The 22,318-nt window shown below is 40.5% G+C and overlaps 1 protein-coding gene across 2 annotated transcripts; it reads left to right on the top strand.

The window, feature by feature from the left end:
- The first annotated feature begins 714 nt into the window (after positions 1-714).
- HEY2 (hes related family bHLH transcription factor with YRPW motif 2) lies at positions 715-21,362 on the top strand. Of its 2 annotated transcripts, none has more exons than XM_055534966.1 (5): positions 715-982; positions 2,920-2,998; positions 3,133-3,216; positions 14,243-14,324; positions 18,349-21,362. In XM_055534966.1, the coding sequence occupies exons 1-5, from the start codon at positions 900-902 to the stop codon at positions 19,032-19,034; spliced, it is 1,014 nt and encodes a 337-aa protein (XP_055390941.1). In that variant the 5' UTR covers positions 715-899; the 3' UTR covers positions 19,035-21,362. The 2 variants fall into 2 exon arrangements, with proteins under 2 accessions (XP_055390941.1, XP_055390942.1); XM_055534967.1 differs by lacking the exon at positions 715-982 and adding an exon at positions 1,188-1,460.
- Positions 21,363-22,318: the final 956 nt, after the last annotated feature.

Below are 22,318 nucleotides of genomic sequence, written 5' to 3'. Positions count from 1 at the left end.
GCCTGTCTCTCAGACCCTCCGACCGCCAGCGGTTTTAAGTACCTGGTCGGGGAAACTCGCGTCCTTATCTGTTCTCGGCCCAGAGGCCGCGGAAGCAGCCGTGCGAGTTGCCAGGGAGAAAAGCAACTTTGATTTAGGGTTTCCAAAAACCCCAGAGGGCAAATATGACCGCCAGGGTCAATCAGTCAGCAGTTTTGGTCCAGACAAGGGACAGTCGAGTGGGGCGGTTCGGTTAAGCCACGGCGCCTCCCGACGTCACACACGTTCGCTCACACTCAGCCACGCGCTTGGGGTTATTCTTTAAACACAGGGCTGAAACTTCACGGGCAGACGGCGGGGTGCGGAGGAGCGCCAAAACCCGAGGTCCAGAGCCCGCCCCTCTCCGGCCCGCCCCCGCCGCGCCCGCGCCGGCGCCCGTGCCCACGTCCGCGCGCCTCCCTATCTAGGGTTAGCAACTTCGCGCTCCCGCTCACCGCGGCGCCTCCCCACCCGCGCTCAGCTCCAGGGCCGCCGAGGCGCGGCCGCGTTCCCACGCCTCAAGCCCGAGCTCCGCGGCCCGCATTGGCCAGCGCGGCCCCGCCCCCCCGCCTCAGCCAATCCCAGGCCACGCTAGCCCCCGGGGAGGCGGTGCCCGGCGGAGCGGGCGGGGGCCTGCGCGCGGGTGGCGGGCGAGGGGGCCCCGCCCGCGCGGGGAGGGAGGCGTGGCCGGCGCCGGCTCTTGCGGCCGAGCTGGGCTGCGGCGTGGGAAAGAGCCGCGAGGAGTTGACCGCGCCGCCGCCGGAGCCGCGCCTGCCGGGGCCCAGGGAGGGCGGGCGGGAGGAGGAAGGCAGGGAGGGCGCTGCGTCCCGCTCGGCGTCCGTGGCTCCGGCCCGGCTGCGCCCCGCGCGGTCTTCTCCGCGATGAAGCGCCCTTGCGAGGAGACGACCTCTGAGAGCGACATGGACGAGACCATCGACGTGGGGAGCGAGAACAATTACTCGGGGTGAGCGCGGGCTCGGCGGGAGCTGTCCGGAGCCCGAGGCATCGGGGAGCTTTGTGTACCAACGGCTCGTTGGACATCCCGAGGTTCTTCGCCGCCGCCTTCTAACCGAGCGGGGGAAAGTTTTGCCTGGAATACATTTGAGTGGTGGGCGCTCGCGGAGCGCGTGTTGGGGTGGGGCGAGGCGTGTGGGTTTGCACTCGAGGGGTGGGGCGAGAAGACGGGGGACGCGGCTGAAAGTGTGCAGGGGCTGGCGAAGGAGGGTCCCCTGGCTGTCAGCGTTGGACACGCGGACTGGCACGTCCGGGCGACCCCGCGACGCACCCGCCACCGAAATTGTGTTGGGGAGCACTTTCAAAATGGGCCAGGCGAAGGCGGGGGGGAGATTGTTTTAATTTTTAAAGATGCTAAAAGATGACTTGCTTTTTGGAGAAATTAAAGCAGTTTGCGATGACAAGGCTAAGTAGTTTGAGATTTCCAGGTTGGTCGAGTGTAATTTGGTTGACGGAGGTGTGAGTGACAAGTCTTTCTGGCGTCCTCTCTCTTACTGCTTGTTCCTAAGTCTGGAAAAGATCAGGGTCGTGATCACAGAAGCCAGCCCTCCACTCTGCAGTGACAGAGGGAGGTTATGGAGGCGTTTTAGTGCCAAGGCGGGTCAAATGATAATTGCTTCTAATTGGCATCCCCAGAAGCACCTTAATTATTTATCTGCAGCTGTCACTCAAGAGTAAAATTCTTTCTGCCTTTGGAAAACTGGTTTTCTTTCAATATTAGTCTAATATGTACAGACCTTAGCTAGCCTGGAATCAGCAGAAGCAACGATATTTACTTGAAATATTGTTTCCAAAGTATCTTATAATTATTAAAGTGTTGTGTCATCTTTAAAAAAATGAGATCTGAAAAACAAAAGATGTGTGAAAGGTGAAACCAGTTGAGAAGGGGTGGGAATGAGGGGAACAGTTAATTCAGAAATAAGATCCAGAAGTGAGAAGGTGAGGTAATAAGAACCTGGTGTGCACAACATTTCTAAAATGAAAGAACAAATAACAGGAACCTGGAGAATTTGAGAACATGAAAAAGAGTATCCATGAATTATGAAGAGAAACAGATACCAACTAGAATGTATCATAAAAAATTATGTGACAGTGCAGTGATTTGATTGAACTTTTGATACAAAATATTTTTTTATTAGCAAACTCAAGATGGGTTACAACTCAGAGTTTTAAGCTTAGATTGAAGGCTGAGAGATAGTCACCTAGAGTTTTATTTTCAAAGTAAAATATTTACCTAATAGTTGATCTAATTTTAATTTTTCTGTTAGTGGCATATTTAATTTGGGGTCATTCTTTTGGAAAATTGACACAGAAAGCATTGAATTTGTCTTTTTTTTCTTTCTGTATGACTAATTGGAGTTTTGAAATAGATAACTTGTGTTTATCTTAAAGACTGCATCTAGGGACGGCAGTTTGACATACAGTGACTGTATATCTGTTTGATAATACTGCTAAACATGGCCTTTATTTTACAATAGCATTGCTTTGTTTAGTGGGTCTGTCCTCAGGGAGAAGGAGGGATGCTATTAGAGATTAGCTGACTTTTAAGAAACATTTATGAGTGGAACTAGGAAGTACTAATATCTAACTTCTCACCCTTACTGCCCATAAGTATTTCATTGGGAGACCAATAAAAGTTTAGAGATGTTTTCTGCCAGTAGATTTGGCATCTGGATTACTCATTAAAAGAAAAAAATGGCATGATTCTTTCCTGAAAAGATATGAAAGGGCTGAAAGCAAAGTTTGTTAAGAATAAGAATTAAGAATAAAATAACACTGATCTAAACTATGCTCTTTCTCTGAATTATTTCGTGGGTGCCTTCAAGCACCCAGAAGAAACAACTGTTATGTTCATACAGCACCTGACAAACTCTTCTTATCTCATAGGCAAAGTACTAGCTCTGTGATTAGGTCGAATTCGCCAACAACAACATCTCAGATTATGGCAAGAAAAAAAAGGAGAGGGGTATGTGATTCTTTTTTTCTTTTTGTTTCCTGTAATCCTGCCTAACGTGTAGCGGTTGTATTTTTCCATTATGAATCATTTTATCATCTGTGTATTCATACATTTTTGTTGTTCTTTTGCTTTTTTGGGGATAGATAATAGAGAAAAGGCGTCGAGATCGGATAAATAACAGTTTATCTGAGTTGAGACGACTGGTGCCAACCGCTTTTGAAAAACAAGTAAGCTGCCCCCACCCCTGACCATCCCACCAAAGAGCTCAAAAAATCTAATTCTCTCATCTGGGAATGTGGGTTCTTGTTAAAGCTCATTAAAATAATGGTGTATGTGCCCTGATCTGGCACACAGCAGCTATTTCAATAAAATGCTTTGTTGTGGCAAAACTATTAAAAACATAATCCATCATGAAGTTTAAAAACATTTCCATTCTCTAGCTTATTTTCCCCTTCAGGGTAACATGTTCATGCTTTCTCTGTTCTTTCTATGAATACCAGTAGTGGTTTAAAACTCTGCTGTATGTAGTAGTCTTCTTAAAAAAAAAAAAGATATCTACGTGAAGTTTCATTTTTTGTCTCAAACTATTTTTTTAAGTAAGCTTTTTATTTAAAACAAACAAACAAACAAACAAAAACCAGCCAAAGCCAAGGAAGTAACATCTCTTATTCTATTTCCTAAATAATAGTACTAACAAAATTTATTTACCAAACCACTTGGTTTCATTTTTAATCCCTGGGTTAATAGAATCATGTTTATTTTGAGGCATATTTGTGAAAGTTTGGTAAAAATCAAACTAGCCATAAATTCCCCCTTTCAGAATTCAAGTGTTTGTTTACAAAAAAAAGAAAAAGGAAAAAATATTTTTGCACACTTGATAAAGTAGGAAGCCAAATGTTTAAATCTTCCTCTGTCATTTTGGAAAAGTTGTGGTTTTCCCTCGGCCTCCATGGTTGACGGTCAGAGTTCTAACAGCATCTTTCAAACAGCATGGCATCATACCCTTGTTGAAGATGTTATATTTTCAATTAACTTCAAACAGGATATAAGACATCCATTGTTTGTTTATTCCACTTTGTTGTTTCTTGAACCACAAACATTATAAAGCAAGCCCCACAAAGTCCTTGGAAATTATCCAGAAACTGCAGTTTTGTTATTAGTCACTTTCACTGAAACTCCTGTTCATCTTCATGGAAAAATTGAACATGAACAGAAGTACAAGGTGTCATATGTTATTGATTATACATTTTTATTTTTTTTTTTTTTTTTTTTTTTTTTTTTTTTTTTTTTTTTTTTTTTTCTTTTTTCTTTTTTTTTTTTTTTTTTTACTTTTTAATTCTTTTTTTTTTTTTTTTAATTTTATTTTATTTTTAAACTTTACATAACTGTATTAGATTTGCCAAATATCAAAATGAATCCGCCACAGGTATACATGTGTTCCCCATCCTGAACCCTCCTCCCTCCTCCCTCCCCATTCCATCCCTCTGGGTCGTCCCAGTGCACCAGCCCCAAGCATCCAGTATCGTGCATCGAACCTGGACTGGCAACTCATTTCATACATGATATTTACATGTTTCAATGCCATTCTCCCAAATCTTCCCACCCTCTCCCTCTCCCACAGAGTCCATAAGACTGTTCTATACATCAGTGTCTCTTTTGCTGTCTCGTACACAGGGTTATTGTTACCATCTTTCTAAATTCCATATATATGCGTTAGTATACTGTATTGGTGTTTTTCTTTCTGGCTTACTTCACTCTGTATAATAGGCTCCAGTTTCATCCACCTCATTAGAACTGATTCAAATGTATTCTTTTTAATGGCTGAATAATACTCCATTGTGTATATGTACCACAGCTTTCTTATCCATTCATCTGCTGATGGACATCTAGGTTGCTTCCATGTCCTGGCTATTATAAACAGTGCTGCGATGAACATTGGGGTACTCGTGTCTCTTTCCCTTCTGGTTTTCTCAGTGTGTATGCCCAGCAGTGGGATTGCTGGATCATAAGGCATGTCTATTTCCAGTTTTTTAAGGAATCTCCACACTGTTCTCCATAGTGGCTGCACTAGTTTGCATTCCCACCAACAGTGTAAGAGGGTTCCCTTTTCTCCACACCCTCTCCAGCATTTATTACTTGTAGACTTTTGGATTGCAGCCATTCTGACTGGTGTGAAATGGTACCTCATAGTGGTTTTGATTTGCATTTCTCTGATAATGAGTGATGTTGAGCATCTTTTCATGTGTTTGTTAGCCATCTTTATGTCTTCTTTGGAGAAATGTCTATTTAGTTCTTTGGCCCATTTTTTGATTGGGTCATTTATTTTTCTGGAGTTGAGCTGTAGGAGTTGCTTGTATATTCTCGAGATTAGTTGTTTGTCAGTTGCTTCATTTGCTATTATCTTCTCCCATTCTGAAGGCTGTCTTTTCACCTTGCTAATAGTTTCCTTTGATGTGCAGAAGCTTTTAAGGTTAATTAGGTCCCATTTGTTTATTTTTGCTTTTATTTCCAATATTCTGGGAGGTGGGTCATAGAGGATCCTGCTGTGATGTATGTCAGAGAGTGTTTTGCCTATGTTCTCCTCTAGGAGTTTTATAGTTTCTGGTCTTACGTTTAGATCTTTAATCCATTTTGAGTTTATTTTTGTGTATGGTGTTAGAAAGTGTTCTAGTTTCATTCTTTTACAAGTGGTTGACCAGAGTTCCCAGCACCACTTGTTAAAGAGATTGTCTTTAATCCATTGTATATTCTTGCCTCCTTTGTCAAAGATAAGGTGTCCATATGTGCGTGGATTTATCTCTGGGCTTTCTATTTTGTTCCATTGATCTATATTTCTGTCTTTGTGCCAGTACCATACTGTCTTGATGACTGTGGCTTTGTAGTAGAGCCTGAAGTCAGGTAGGTTGATTCCTCCAGTTCCATTCTTCTTTCTCAAGATCGCTTTGGCTATTCGAGGTTTTTTGTTTTTCCATACAAATTGTGAAATTATTTGTTCTAGCTCTGTGAAGAATGCTGTTGGTAGCTTGATAGGGATTGCATTGAATCTATAGATTGCTTTGGGTAGTATACTCATTTTCACTACATTGATTCTTCCAATCCATGAACATGGTATATTTCTCCATCTGTTAGTGTCCTCTTTGATTTCTTTCACCAGTGTTTTATAGTTTTCTATATATAGGTCTTTAGATTCTTTAGGTAGATATATTCCTAAGTATTTTATTCTTTCCGTTGCAATGGTGAATGGAATTGTTTCCTTAATTTCTCTTTCTGTTTTCTCATTATTAGTGTATAGGAATGCAAGGGATTTCTGTGTGTTGATTTTATATCCTGCAACTTTACTATAGTCATTGATTAGTTCTAGTAATTTTCTGGTGGAGTCTTTAGGGTTTTCTATGTAGAGGATCATGTCATCTGCAAACAGTGAGAGCTTTACTTCTTCTTTTCCAATTTGGATTCCTTTTATTTCTTTTTCTGCTCTGATTGCTGTGGCCAAAACTTCCAAAACTATGTTGAATAGTAATGGTGAAAGTGGGCACCCTTGTCTTGTTCCTGACTTTAGAGGAAATGCTTTCAATTTTTCACCATTGAGGATAATGTTTGCTGTGGGTTTGTCATATATAGCTTTGATTATGTTGAGGTAGGTTCCTTCTATTCCTGCTTTCTGGAGAGTTTTGATCATAAATGGATGTTGAATTTTGTCAAAGGCTTTCTCTGCATCTATTGAGATAATCATATGGTTTTTATTTTTCAATTTGTTAATGTGGTGTATTACATTGATTGATTTGCGGATATTGAAGAATCCTTGCATCCCTGGGATAAAGCCCACTTGGTCATGGTGTATGATCTTTTTAATGTGTTGTTGGATTCTGATTGCTAGAATTTTGTTAAGGATTTTTGCATCTATGTTCATCAGTGATATTGGCCTGTAGTTTTCTTTTTTTGTGGGATCTTTGTCAGGTTTTGGTATTAGGGTGATGGTGGCCTCATAGAATGAGTTTGGAAGTTTACCATCCTCTGCAATTTTCTGGAAGAGTTTGAGCAGGATAGGTGTTAGCTCTTCTCTAAATTTTTGGTAGAATTCAGCTGTGAAGCCGTCTGGACCTGGGCTTTTGTTTGCTGGAAGATTTTTGATTACAGTTTCAATTTCCGTGCTTGTGATGGGTCTGTTAAGATTTTCTATTTCTTCCTGATCGAGTTTTGGAAAGTTGTACTTTTCTAAGAATTTGTCCATTTCTTCCACGTTGTCCATTTTATTGGCATATAATTGTTGATAGTAGTCTCTTATGATCCTTTGTATTTCTGTGTTGTCTGTTGTGATCTCTCCATTTTCATTTCTAATTTTATTGATTTGATTTTTCTCCCTTTGTTTCTTGATGAGTCTGGCTAATGGTTTGTCAATTTTATTTATCCTTTCAAAGAACCAGCTTTTGGTTTTGTTGATTTTTGCTATGGTCTCTTTTGTTTCTTTTGCATTTATTTCTGCTCTAATTTTTAAGATTTCTTTCCTTCTACTAACCCTGGGGTTCTTCATTTCTTCCTTTTCTAGTTGCTTTAGGTGTAGAGTTAGGTTATTTATTTGACTTTTTTCTTGTTTCTTGAGGTGTGCCTGTATTGCTATGAACTTTCCCCTTAGGACTGCTTTTACCGTGTCCCACAGGTTTTGGGTTGTTGTGTTTTCATTTTCATTCGTTTCTATGCAAATTTTGATTTCTTTTTTGATTTCTTCTGTGATTTGTTGGTTATTCAGCAGCGTGTTGTTCAGCCTCCATATGTTGGATTTTTTAATAGTTTTTCTCCTGTAATTGAGATCTAATCTTACTGCATTGTGGTCAGAAAAGATGCTTGGAATGATTTCTATTTTTTTGAATTTACCAAGGCTAGCTTTATGGCCCAGGATGTGATCTATCCTGGAGAAGGTTCCATGTGCGCTTGAGAAGAAGGTGAAATTCATTGTTTTGGGATGAAATGTCCTATAGATATCAATTAGGTCTAACTGGTCTATTGTATCGTTTAAAGTTTGTGTTTCCTTGTTAATTTTCTGTTTAGTTGATCTATCCATAGGTGTGAGTGGGGTATTAAAGTCTCCCACTATTATTGTGTTATTGTTAATTTCTTCTTTCATACTTGTTAGCATTTGTCTTACATACTGCGGTGCTCCCGTGTTGGGTGCATATATATTTATAATTGTTATATCTTCTTCTTGGATTGATCCTTTGATCATTATGTAGTGACCATCTTTGTCTCTTTTCACAGTCTTTGTTTTAAAGTCTATGTTATCTGATATGAGTATTGCTACTCCTGCTTTCTTTTGGTCCCTATTCGCATGGAAAATCTTTTTCCAGCCCTTCACTTTCAGTCTGTATGTGTCCCCTGTTTTGAGGTGGGTCTCTTGTAGACAACATATGCAGGGGTCTTGTTTTTGTATCCATTCAGCCAGTCTTTGTCTTTTGGTTGGGGCATTCAACCCATTTACGTTTAAGGTAATTACTGATAAGTATGACCCCGTTGCCATTTACTTTATTGTTTTGGGTTCGAATTTATACACAATTTTTGTGTTTCCTGTCTAGAGAATATCCTTTAGTATTTGTTGGAGAGCTGGTTTGGTGGTGCAGAATTCTCTCAGCTTTTGCTTGTCTGAAAAGCTTTTGATTTCTCCTTCATACTTGAATGAGATCCTTGCTGGGTACAATAATCTGGGCTGTAGATTATTTTCTTTCATCATTTTAAGTATGTCTTGCCATTCCCTCCTGGCTTGAAGAGTTTCTATTGAAAGATCAGCTGTTATCCTTATGGGAATTCCCTTGTGTGTTATTTGTTGTTTTTCCCTTGCTGCTTTTAATATTTGTTCTTTGTGTTTGATCTTTGTTAATTTGATTACTATGTGTCTTGGGGTGTTTCGCCTTGGGTTTATCCTATTTGGGACTCTCTGGGTTTCTTGGACTTGGGTGATTATTTCCTTCCCCATTTTAGGGAAGTTTTCAACTATTATCTCCTCAAGTATTTTCTCATGGTCTTTCTTTTTGTCTTCTTCTTCTGGGACCCCTATGATTCGAATGTTGTAGCGTTTAATATTGTCCTGGAGGTCTCTGAGATTGTCCTCATTTCTTTTAATTCGTTTTTCTTTTATCCTCTCTGATTCATTTATTTCTACCATTCTATCTTCTAATTCACTAATCCTATCTTCTGCCTCTGTTATTCTACTATTTGTTGCCTCCAGAGTGTTTTTAATTTCACTTATTGCATTATTCATTATATATTGACTCTTTTTTATTTCTTCTAAGTCCTTGTTAAACCTTTCTTGCATCTTCTCAATCCTTGCCTCCAGGCTATTTATCTGTGATTCCATTTTAATTTCAAGATTTTGGATCAATTTCACTATCATTATTCGGAATTCTTTATCAGGTAGATTCCCTATCTCTTCCTCTTTGGTTTGGTTTGGTGGGCATTTATCCTGTTCCTTTATCTGCTGGGTATTCCTCTGTCTCTTCATCTTGTTTAAATTGCTGAGTTTGGGGTGTCCTTTCTGTATTCTGGCAGTTTGTGGAGTTCTCTTTATTGTGGCGTTTCCTCGCTGTGTGTGGGTTTGTACAGGTGGCTTGTCAAGGTTTCCTGGTTAGGGAAGCTTGTGTCGATGTTCTGGTGGATGGAGCTGTATTTCTTCTCTCTGGAGTGTAATGAAATGTCCAGTAATGAGTTATGAGATGTCTATGGTTTTGGGGTGACTTTGGGCAGCCTGTATCTTGAAGCTCAGGGCTGTGTTCCTTTGTTGCTGGAGAATTTGCTTGTTATGTCTTTCCCTGGAACTTGTTGGCCCTTGTGTGGTGCTTGGTTTCAGTGTCGGTATGGAGGCGTTTGATGAGCTCCTGTCAATTAATGTTCCTTGGAGTCAGGAGTTCCCTGGAGTCAGGGATTGGACTTAAGCCTCCTACTTCCAGTTATCGGTCTTAATTTTACAGTAGTTTCAAAACTTCTCCTTCTATCCAGCACCACTGATAAAACATCTACGTTAAAGATGAAAAGTTTCTCTACTGTGAGGGTCACTCAGAGAGGTTCACAGCGTTACATGGAGAAGAGAAGAGGGAGGAGGGAGTTAGAGGTGACCCAAATGAGATGAGGTGGAATCAATAGTGGAGAGAGTGGGCTAGCCAGTAGTCACTTCCTTATGTGCACTCCACAACTGGACCACTCAGAGATGTTCACGGAGTTATACAGGGAAGAGAAGAAGGAGGCAGGAGACAGAGGTGGCCAGAAGGATAAAAGGGGGAAATGAAAAGGCGGGAGACAGATCCAGCCAGTAATCAGTTCCTTAAGTGTTCTCCACCGTCTGGAACACACAGAAATTCACAGAGTTGGGTAGAGTAGAGAGGGGTTAGGGAGGAGATACAGGTGACCTGGTGGAGAAAATGGAGAGTCCAAAGGGAGAGAGAGCAGTCAAGCCAGTAATCTCGTACACTAGTGAAAAATGGGTCCTGAAGATTGGGTTCTTAAAGGTACAAAATTGGTAACAAATACATAAAAACAAAAATTAGAAATTAGAGTAGAGTTTGGAATTTCAAAAATGCGATGTTAATGAAAAGGAGAAGGAAAAGAAAGAGAGAAAAAACGAACAAAGAAAAACAAACAAGGTCGTGAAAGTAATAAAGAAACTACAGGTACAAAATTGATAACTAATACCAAACAGCAAAAATTAAAAATCCAGAGTAGAGTTTGGAATTTCAAAAATACAACGTTAAAAAAAAAAAAAAAAAAAAAAGAAGAAGAAGAAAAATAAAGAGAGAAAACAAACAAACCAACAAAAACAATGTCGCAAAAATTATAAAGAAAATACAGGTACAAAATTGATATCAAATACCAAAAAGCATAAATTAAAAATCTTGAGTAGAGTTTGGAATTGCAGATATACGATGTTATATAAAAGAAGAAGAGAAAGAAACAGAGGAAAAAAAAAAAAGTCACAGCAATTATGAAAAAAACTATAGGTACAAAATTGATAACATATATCAAAAGGCTAAAATTAAAAATCTAGAGTAGAGTTTGGAATTTCAAAAATGCAATGTTAAAGAAAAGAAGAAAAAGAAAAAAGAAAAAAAAAAAAAAAACCACGGTCAAAAAATTATAAAATATATATATGAAGTTTGCTGAAGAAGAAAAAAAAAAAAAATAGGGTCTTTTTTTTTTTTTTGCAAAGTAATAGTTATAAAAGTGAAAATTAAAGGACAATAGAGGACTTAAAAAAATTTTTTTTTAATTAAAAAAAAAAAGAAAGAAAGAAAGATTGATCGTAAAAATAGTAAAAATATATCTAGGTCTTTCTCTGGTTTTGTTGTGAGTATTGTGGGTTCAGTTCATTTTTGGCAGTTCCTTAGTCCGACTTATATTTCTCAAGATCTATAGGCCCCTTCCTATGTAATCCGTAGTAACCACAGGGTTTTAATCTATGGCCTGTAGCTTCCAAGGCGTTTCCCTCTGTTAGAGCTTCTTCTGTTTGCTGGTCTCTTCAGTGTCTGGTTCCCGCCCTGACACAAAGGGGACGGTGGAGGACCCTATTTTTTTTTTTTTTTTTTTTTTTTAATTTAGGCTCACTTGTTCAGCCACGCTGTGGGGAGGGAGGGAGGGATGCTGCAAACAGATAACACTGGCGTGCGCTCGAAGTGCCTCGGCCACACTGGGTCTGCCCCCGCTCACGGCGCGTGTAACCTCCCTGCCCACACTGCTTGGGCTCTAGGTTGTTCCGCCGGGAACAATCAGAGGCCGGCCCTGGACTGAGCTCCCAGGTCCAAGCCGCTCAGGTTCAGGCACTCGGGTAGTCCTCAGAGGCGCAGACTCGGTTGGGCCTGCGTTTTGTGTTCTTCCCAGGTCGAGCAGCTCAGGCGATGAGGTGCTTGGCGGGCGCCAATGCTGCGACTTATCGCCTCCCCGCCACTTGGTTATCTGGGTGTAAAACCGGCGCACCTTCTCAGGCAGATGTTGACCGTCCAGACCCCCAAGAAGTTTTAGTTAGCAAAGAAGCCTGCTTACAGTTTTATAGATAGAGTCTCTCTGGGGCTGCGATTGCCCCCTTCCGGCTCTGGTTGCCTGTCACCGGAGGGGGAGGTCTGCAGCCGGCTATCTCTGTTCAGTCCTTTGTTCTGTGCGCGGGCCTGGCGGTGTCTTAGGTTAGGGCTGGCTTTTCGCGTGGTAGATATCCCACAGTCTGGTTTGCTAGCCCAAATTATTTCGCTCAGATAGCGCTTAGGACATTCGGCCCGATTCTTACTCTAAGGGACACAGCCCGTGCCGCACTTCCCTGCCCAGCCCCCGCTTGCTAATGCCGTGTGCAGGCGTCTGCGCTGCTTCTCCGCTGGGGGAGTTCCCGTAGGGCTCACAATCCGCGATTTTTAATTGTTTATTTTTTTTTTTCCCCTCCCTTTTATGTTGCCCTCTGTGCTTCCAAAGCTCAGCACAGATTCGGCAGTGAGAGGGTTTCCTGGTGTTTGGAAACTTCTCTCTTTTTAAGACTCCCTTCCCGGGACGGAACTCCGTCCCTCCCTCTTTTGTCTCTTTTTTTGTCTTTTATATTTTTTCCTACCTCCTTTCGAAGAGTTGGGCTGCTTTTCTGGGTGCCTGATGTCCTCTGCCGGCATTCGGAAGTTGTTTTGTGGAATTTACTCGATGTTTAAATGCTCTTTTGATGAATTTGTGGGGGAGAAAGTGTTCTCCCCGTCCTACTCCTCCGCCATCTTGGCTCCTCCTCCTGATTATACATTTTTAAAAGAAAAAAGACACCCACTCTGTATGCTAAAACTGATAAGCTAAATATAATGGGCAAGTTGTAGTTTTGATTAGTAGCATTTCCCACAACATGCTGAAATATCAGTAATCAATGACATTTTTTACTTTCAATACTGAAATGTCTACAGTTATGAGGAACAGTTCGGTGATTTTTGGGGAAGGAGGGAGGGTTGTTAGATTTTTTTTTTTTCCCCTTAACTGTCGACTTAAAACAAACCTTAAAAGCAGACCTCAGTAGTTTGGCAGTTAGTTACCGTAAACACAGGCTTTCCCATTTGCTGAGCTTGGCGACCAACCCTGGTGAGCTGGCTGTGGCACAATATGATTAGAAGAGTGTTCTTTTGAGCAGTTTAAATAACTCTGGCACTCTCACCATGTACTGGGTGCTGACAATTTTCACAAAACAAGTAAAGCATAGGAACCTGAAATAAACTTCAGTTTCCTTTTCAAGAAAACATACTGATTTAATTATTTCGCTCTTCCAAGAAATTAGAAGCCACCCACGGCCCTCTGAGACAGCTTGAAGTGGCATATTCCAGTTGGTTTCCAGAGGTGCCTGAAAATGGGGGACTGGGCATAAAGTATATTTCCAAGACAGTTTTATTAAGAGCCATGTTAAAGCGTTCAGATATCCTTAAGCATTTTTGATGCTTACTAGATAAAGAGGTAGATTATGCCTTCTTGTTTATGATCTTGGAATTTACAGTGACACCTGCTGGTAGTTATTGGGGAAAAAAACTTTGAAAGTCTCCCTTTTGCACTTTTGGTACTTCTTACAGAAGTAGTGTAGTAAGAATTACCTTAAAGGCATCTTAGAATTCTAGTTTTGAAAAATATGCTTTTGACAATAATTTGCTGAGATCCTATCTCCTTTTCCTCCAGAGTTGGATTCAACTGATCCAGACTTTTAAGTGTCAGTTGCCCTATAGTGTTAGTTGCTCAGTCGTGTCCAACTCTGTGACCCCATCAACTGTAGCTCGCCAGGCTCCTCTGTCCATGGAATTCTCCAGGCAAAAATACTGGAGTGGGTCCCATGCCCTCCTCCAGGGGATCTTCCCCACCCAGGAATCGAACCCGGGTCTCCCACATTGCAGGTGGATTCTTTACCGTCTGAGCCACCAGGGAAGACTATTATATATCGTCTAATAAAGTGTATTATTAACCAGGGCAGAGATTGATGCAAAGTTTGAGAATTTTGCAGTTGGAATAGTTTGGGTGGAGTGATCTTAGTGTAATTGTTTTTATGATTAAAAATTACTTATCATGCCTTATATTCTTTAAGAGTTAAAATGGCAAATATCTGTCACTAGGTGTGACATAATTAGTGTCTTCATGTGAAATTTGGAAGGAGTTCAGATTTTTTTTTTCTGTGAAAAAATTAAACTGAGAATTTCTTAGTGGGAGGGAAAATGAACATTCAGGATAAATTGTTCCAAATTTGTTTCCATAGGATTTATGAGACTTCATTATTTGTTTATTCAGGGATCTGCAAAGTTAGAAAAAGCTGAAATACTTCAAATGACAGTAGATCACTTAAAGATGCTGCAGGCAACTGGGGGTAAAGGTAAGTCGGTGACTTCATTCCTCCCCTCCTTTCTGCCTTTCTCTTTTCATTTTTTTCTCCTTAAGATTGTAAGGAAGTCATAGTTGAACAGCTCTTTAACAAGCTGAGATAGGAGGTCCCAGATTAAAGCCGTGGAAATCAATGCTAATGGCAGGATTGAACTCGTGGGAAAGAACTTCTGGAACAAAAGCAGCACTTGACCCTGGGCTTGTGTTTGCTTTCATAGTACTGTGGGAGTAAGGCTTCATTCACAGCAGCCTGGTCAGAGATTTGTTTGGGACTTTCAGAAGTGCATGCTGGAATTTGTACCAAAGACAAAACAAACACACAAACATCCAAACATAAACAGGAGGTTAGAGGCAATCTTTTTTATCTTCTTCTTTCCCTCCCCCACTGCCCTCCCCTCCACCCATTAAATCAAGGTTAGGACTCAGTATCATGCAGCTATTCCAAAAGAAGTGAATTTTCATTGTTGTTTTCAGAGTCTGATTGGTCTTGGATTTAGACCACACAGAGCATTTGAAGTGCAGGTAGTGAATCTCTGTCCTGGAAACCACTGATGGAACAGTCATTCCCTCAGAGAGCAAACAGGAGCAGGTGCCCTGGCCCAGTGCCATGGAGAGATGTGTTCTGTACCAGATAGTGATTTAGGGAAGAATAGTCCAGGGGTCTCGGGGACAGACCCTCACTTCATGGTATAAATGGACTTGAGATCCTGAACGCTGATTCATTCAGATTTCATTATCGTACTTCTCACATATCACTCAGACTTCATTTTGCCCATTGTATCTTCTTAACCTTCAAGAAGGCCTTCGGTATTCGTCTTACCCAAGGGTGCTAGTCCATATATTTGATAACTGGCTGAGGAGAGGGTACCATAAAGACGAAGCCCTGCAGCTACACCCTAGAGGCTTCTCTCTGTTCAGCATTAGCCTTTTAGTGCAGAGCACCAGAGTTTTCCCTAGATCAGGGCAGAAGCAGGGCACTGGAGAGAAATAGCTGTTTACCAATTGGTGTCCAAGTATTTCAATATTTAACTCCAGCTGAGAACCTGTAGAACATCAGCTCTGAGCATCACCATCTTTCTACCTGTGTCAGGTGGAGGGTGATCATGGTAAAGGGATGCCCTCAGCCTAGTGTGACTTACCCTCCGTTGTCCCTGGTCAAGGAACCGTCCTGCATGAATAAACATACTGAATGGGTATGGAATTATGATTTCTTCTCATTAAAATGTAACCCTCTGCAAAGCATGCAAATATTCTTACATAATAGAGAACTGGATAAAATTGTAGATGCCAGTGATCCTGCCCAGCTTAGCCACTGCCCCTACCTTTAAACCGAGACAGAGGTGCTGAGCTACATGGGGAGGCCTGTACCAGCAGCACTGAATTCTCAAGGGTCCCCGCAGCCCCATGATTCTGTCTCTACATGAGCTACCTCAAGATATTAGGAGATTGACAGAGTTAGAGATGCTGCAGGGGAAAGCTGTTTGATTGCTTTACCTCTCTTGGCACTGTTAGCTGTAAAGCTAAGGATTTTGATCAGTGTTTCAAATAGTTGGCATGGCTATACTTCTAAAGAGTAATATTGTTCTTATGCCTTAGTATAAAAACGAAGTTCCATCTTGGTTGCTATTCTCGGCTACCTGAACAGTCCTAAAATCCGTCCCAAAATAGTCTGTGAACAGACATTTGCGAGCAAGTTCCACACAAGTCGCCTGACTGCCCGGTCATTAGAGAGGTCACCTCACCAGAGAATGTGTGGGCCTTGGGGGGAGGAGGGGCTGGTGGTGTGGGCGCAAGTTGTTAGACTCACAGCAACTATGGGGCCTCAGAATGTACTGGCGAAGGGCAGAGACTCTGCGGTTAGATTGCCTGGTTTCAAATCCTGGCTCTGCTATTTTTTTTTTCTTTTTTTTTAAGCTCTGTGACCCTGGATAAGTTACTAACCTTCTCTGAAGCCCAGTTTCTTCATCTATAAAATGAGGACAGAGAGAGTGTTTACTTCACAATGTTGTTGTGAGTTTAGTCACTTAAAGCCCTTAGAGCAGTGATGGAAAGTGGCGTGGACCCCTCTGCTATTATTATTGGCCCAAGATCCAGTCACAGGAAACAGCTGCTCATCGTGGTTTCCCTCTGCATTCAGCGGTAGAATAGGAATTATATAATTTATATGCCTTAAGATACAACAGAGAACTCAGCCATGTTGAACAATATATAGCCAGCAAATCACCAATTTCAATTACTTTGTGCCTAGTCATGAAAATTCTTGGAAGCTCTTGGGGTTCAATTCTTTTGATCTATTCTTTAGTCTGTTTTGCTAAGGCAGTAATTTCTAGAGAAGATTTAGAGTAACCTAAATTTCTAGATCCCTCTGGGTTTCTGGGCTCTGTCTACTCTGATGATAACCTCCATTCTCTCATGGAAGTCAGAAGTCTGCAAAGCCTTACAGAGAACCCTAAGGACACTTAATGTGAAATCTTTCTTTGGAGGCATCTTCTTCAGAAAGAACTTTACCTCCTAAATGTCAAGGGCTTTATTGCTAACTGTGCTGAAGGCCTGGGATGATAACGATTTTTGTTGCTTATCTTCCACATTTCATGATATTCTCTTATGTCAGCTTTGTGCTGTTACTATCTTAATGTATATATTTTCCCCCAAATTTCTTTTTTGGGACGTCCAAGTTTCTCTTGGAATTCTAGCTCTTGAACTTTGAATACTGTGACAACTATTTTTCCAAAGTCAAACTATAGAATAAGTTTAAATGTTAATAGATGATAAATGAAACAGGTAATACTTTGATCTACAAAAACAAAAAAGATAATACAGTAAATGCCTTAGATGAAAATAACCTTGTTTGAATGTGATATTTGTCATTTATATATACACACATCCCCAAAGTGAGTAGTCTAAATTTTAATTTGAAAATTGTTTTTAAAAAAACTTGCAGATGAGAAAAAAAATCGGAGAAGGATGTGTTTGTACATACTAGAGGTCACTAATTCCAAGTGGTGACATTTCCCCAAATCTCTGATTATTATCAGTACCCTAAATTGGCACTGATACTAGTCAGATATTATTATTTTCTATTCTAATGTATTATCTTTGGATAAAAAGAGATTCTCATAAATGTGATGGACTTGAGCCATTTTTATGATAATAACCTTATGTGTAGGAGTACATGCATACACAAGGACATAATTAACATACATTTATTTTCTTGAATAAATGCCAGAAAAAACTTAAACTAAGACAACCAATGAAATAAATTTATATTTGAACTTCAGGAAAGCTAAGAGTTATAGTAACCTCATGGCAGCCAAAGAGCCTCATATTACCTGATAGAAAAATCCGATCTTCAAATTAGTAACCACATTTTTAAAAATCATTTTTCTTTCTTTAAATTTTTTTCATACAAAGAATGGCGTTTTCATTTTGTCAATTAAAAAAAAAACCACCACGAGTCACGAAGCATGTATGACTTTATTAAGCAGTTCTAGCACATTTCTAACAAAGTCCTCAATCTGGTTGTATGCTTTTCACATCTCTGCTACAAATGCCAAGGGAGTGAGGATGTTTCCGATAAACCCTTTAATCTCTAACTCATGTGACAGAGACAGAGAGACTGGTCCTCTGTAATACCCGTGCAAAAGTTTACTAGAGAATTTCACTGTCCCACCATACAAAAGAGACACCATTTTTTTTTTTTTTTCTGGAAGTGTTTGAAACACAGATGTTCTTAATTTTTTCCCCCCACTGTAATATTTGGTTGCAAGAACAGCTGTAGTGTATAGCACTACCAGAATTGTCACACATGTGAATTGTAAAGTATACTTTCTTAACGTCTGCAAAAATTACGGCCATAAATAGCTGGCAGCATCTTCAGAAAGGATCGCTAGTTGTACTTAAATTAAATCTCTGAAGGAGAGGGTGGAACGTAGTCGGTGGTTACTTTTCATAACGGTTATCATTCTCTCTCCCTCGCTGTCTCTTTTGGCCCGCACTGTGCTCGAACCCCCTTTTAGGCTACTTTGATGCACATGCCCTTGCCATGGACTTCATGAGCATTGGATTCCGGGAGTGCTTAACAGAAGTGGCGAGGTACCTGAGCTCCGTGGAAGGCCTGGACTCCTCCGACCCGCTGCGCGTGCGCCTGGTCTCGCATCTCAGCTCGTGCGCCTCGCAGCGGGAGGCGGCGGCCATGACCTCCTCCCTGGCCCACCACCATCACCCCCTGCATCCGCACCACTGGGCGGCAGCCTTCCACCACCTCCCGGCAGCCCTGCTCCAACCCAACGGACTCCACGCCTCGGAGTCCACGCCCTGTCGCCTTTCCACCACTTCGGAAGTGCCTCCTGCCCACGGCTCCGCCCTCCTCACCGCCACGTTTGCCCACGCGGATTCCGCCCTGCGGATGCCCTCGACGGGCAGCGTCGCCCCCTGTGTGCCGCCTCTCTCCACCTCTCTGCTGTCCCTCTCTGCCACTGTCCACGCGGCCGCGGCAGCGGCCACCGCAGCTGCACACAGCTTCCCTCTGTCCTTTGCTGGGGCATTCCCCATGCTCCCCCCAAACGCAGCTGCCGCCGTGGCAGCTGCAACAGCCATCAGCCCGCCCTTGTCGGTATCAGCCACGTCCAGCCCTCAGCAGACAGGCAGTGGAACAAACAGTAAACCTTATCGACCCTGGGGCACAGAAGTAGGAGCTTTTTAAGTTTTCACGGAACTCCTCGCAGTAGCAACTGAATGTCCTTCATTTCCGAGTCAGCTTAAAACCTCTGCAACCCTGGAAGTAGCCATAGAGATGTCTGCAGACCCCCAAAGGAACAGTAAAGCTGTTTGAGACACAAATCTCACAAGTGGAAATGTGGTATTATCTTTTTTTTTCTCTGTTTTGGTTTAAAGCGATTTGTAACTTGACATCAGCAACTTTTGAAAACTTCACACTTGTTTCCATTTAGAAGTTTCCTGGAAAATATATGGACCATACCATCCAGCAGTGCATCAGGATGTCTGAATTGGGGAAGAAAAATGACCTGACTCAATTCTCTTGAAACTAGATGGAAAAAAATATTTGTGTTTCATAAGTGCCTGAGCTAGTAAAGTTTTCTTTTGAACATACAACATTGCACAAATAAAGAAGAGTGTAGAGGTTGGGTTAAGAAAGGATAAGGGACAGAAGTCCTGCATTAGGCTGCAGATACTTTAGTACAATACAAGAGAAGAGCACTCTGTTGAAACCAGCAGGTTTTTATTGGCCAAAAGGATTGCTGAAAATAATTTTCAAGTTGAAAGTCCTAGTTTTATCTTAGTTTGCTTTCTTTGTACAGACTTGCCAAGTGGTGACATTTAGCAATGCATTTGTGTAAGCAATTATTACATCAGTGCTCAGATTAACAAGCATTTCTGCCCTGCCTGCAAACCCCCAGGCATTTTCTTTCATGGCTCAAAACGTGGTGCTTCTTTATATAAACCATGCATTTATAGAGTGCACCTAGAAGCAGTTGCTTACTATGTGCCCACCAGAGGCTATCTGACTCATGCCAACTTGAAAACTCTCCAGTTGTAAAAGTTTAATTTATTCTGTATCATTTGGACAATTTTTACATATTTATCTTCTTGATTTCATCCCAATAACATGTAAAATCTATTGTCACCTTTTGGAGAGAAGTTGCATTTCTGGAAGTGATGAGGCAGGGAGAGAACAATGGTAAGAGAAAAGCCACAATTTTTAAATGTCCTTTGTCAAGCTTGTGATTGCATTTGATCCCAAATCAAGATGAATGTATTCAATGGGATGTACATAAATTATTTTTGTCCATGCCTAGACTAGTGCTACATAATGTGTTTTTGTTTTGTTTTTGTTTTGTTTAACGACAAAATAATCTCTTAATACTTTGAAATTGAGCACATGAGATTTTATGTTTGAAAGACAAAGACACAGCATGTATTATTATGCACTTCATTTCTCTGCTGTGTGGAGAAAGCAATAAACATTATGAGAATGTTAAACATTATGCAAAATTATACTTTTAAATATTTGTTTTAAAAATTACTGTACCTAGTCTTCTATGCATTACTTTGTAACCTTTTTCTATGCAAAAGTCTACATATCACTAATTAAATGAAGTCCTTTTTGACCATTTTAATGTGGATGAGTTGCTTTGCAGAATGAAAGTTTACAGGAATTTCAAGAAAGGCCTTGTTTCACTAACAAATTAAGCCTTGGCTTTTCTTTTTCGAAGTCATTTGGTATAATTCACAGCCTTGAAAATACCAGGTATTTGAGTTTGTAAATCAATCAAGTATAGGTGAGTATGACACCATTTGGAGGCAAGAAGTGATTGGTTTCCTCTGCCTTTTATTTTTAGCATAGTTCTTGGAAAAGAGCAAATAGCAGAATGTCAAATAATAGTATACTGAACGTAGGGTAATGAGTTTGTGTCATATGTTTTGTAACTCAAATATTTATAGAGTGTTTTTAAAACATCACATGCTCTGTACCTACCTCAAGATTCTTTTGATGCTGTAGAAACTATGCAGGGATCCCTTCTTCAGTGAAGCCTAAAATAGATTCTCTCAGAGTTTCTGAAACTATTGGGCCAAACATAGGAGAAGATTTTTTTAATGTTCTTATTATGCTTATCAATTATGCTTAGAGTTAAAGGAAAACGTGGGAGACCTCTTAAATAATTTTAATTTTGAAAAATCAAGCATATAGTTTATTTTTTCTTTCTGTAAGTGGGTGAAAAAAATGAGCCAAAACAGATCATCTTTGTTCCTTGTCTGTAAGCTCTGTGGTTATTTTATGTCAGTTAACTCTGATGGGATTAGGTAACAAATAACAAAATGGGTTTAGTGGTATTTGGAGTTTGTTTCTTAGTCATGATTTGTGGATAACAGGCATAGAAATAATTTTGATTTAGGATCTAATAGTTGATTCTGTGCCTGTTGTAATGACAGCATTCAAATAACTTTTTGTAGATTGTAAACTTTTAGTGATCAGGATTTTTTTTAATTTGAATTAAATATTGAAAGTAAATCCCCTCTTCCTTCTTTCTTTCATCTTTTTCTTTTCCTGTTTCAGTTAGATATTGGTTATTATTTTTCAATTTAGTTGATTAAAATATTTGCCAGCCAACATGTTACATAATTGCTAAGGATTGTCAGTATTCCTAAAGATAATCGTCAGTAATTTCAATCGTTTAAATTTCATTGGTTCTTGATCAATGTTTTACATCTTCAATTTTTAACATCGTATTTCATTCTATTAACTTTATCATTGAGTTTTCCCTCTCTGATTCAATGTTCTGTGAAAGCAGTGTTCTGCATTTAAGGGTGGGAATTTTCAGCATTCACTACCAAAATAGTTTAAAAAAAAATTGTAGTTTAAGGGAAAAAGAACTTTTAGGGTTTGATTTATTGGTGGCTTTTAGTTGGGTAAAAGTTGGTCCCAAAGTTAACTCCAAGGATTGTTGATGCCGGGGGGGTGGGGACGGAGAACAATTTTAGAAATTTAGTTTTCCCCAGATGATGAAAGCTATACGTGTGATTAATTAGAACCCAGTTTTGTATTTCACATCAGTAAACCAGAAAGTATTTATTGAATAGCTCCCGTGTGCCCAGCATTGTGCTGTGTACACTCACTTTCCAATGCTGTGTGATCTTGCAGCCTGACAGTGTTGGGTACGACTGCCACCCTAGCTATTCACAGGGACCCTCAAAATAAACAGGTGCCCTGAAAATGAGGAAAGGGGTTTCTAGAAACTAGCTAGGGAGGCTCTTTCTGTCCTTGGGATCTTTTGCAATTACAAATACGACATTTCCTATCATATTTGGAGAAATCTAAGGGACTTTTAAAGTAATGGTTAAACATAGAGTCCAAATTTAACCAGACTGTTTGCTTATAATCCACATGTACAAATGTATCCTCAGTCTTAAAGATGCCTTTTAAATTATCTTTCTTATTATATATTTAACTTGTCCCTTTTACCAATA

Source organism: Bubalus kerabau, chromosome 9 (genome assembly GCF_029407905.1).
Source record: "Bubalus kerabau isolate K-KA32 ecotype Philippines breed swamp buffalo chromosome 9, PCC_UOA_SB_1v2, whole genome shotgun sequence".
NCBI classification, from domain to species: domain Eukaryota; kingdom Metazoa; phylum Chordata; class Mammalia; order Artiodactyla; family Bovidae; genus Bubalus; species Bubalus kerabau.
This window is presented reverse-complemented; position numbering and strand designations above follow the sequence as displayed.

Excerpts from the sequence above, each read along its gene's own strand:
- HEY2 (XM_055534966.1), top strand. The coding sequence starts at position 900 with ATGAAGCGCCCTTGCGAGGAGACGACCTCTGAGAGCGACATGGACGAG. Across the intron at positions 2,999-3,132 it reads CAAGAAAAAAAAGGAGAGGG|ATAATAGAGAAAAGGCGTCG; the intron begins GTATGTGATTCT and ends TTTTGGGGATAG. Across the intron at positions 14,325-18,348 it reads GCAGGCAACTGGGGGTAAAG|GCTACTTTGATGCACATGCC; the intron begins GTAAGTCGGTGA and ends ACCCCCTTTTAG.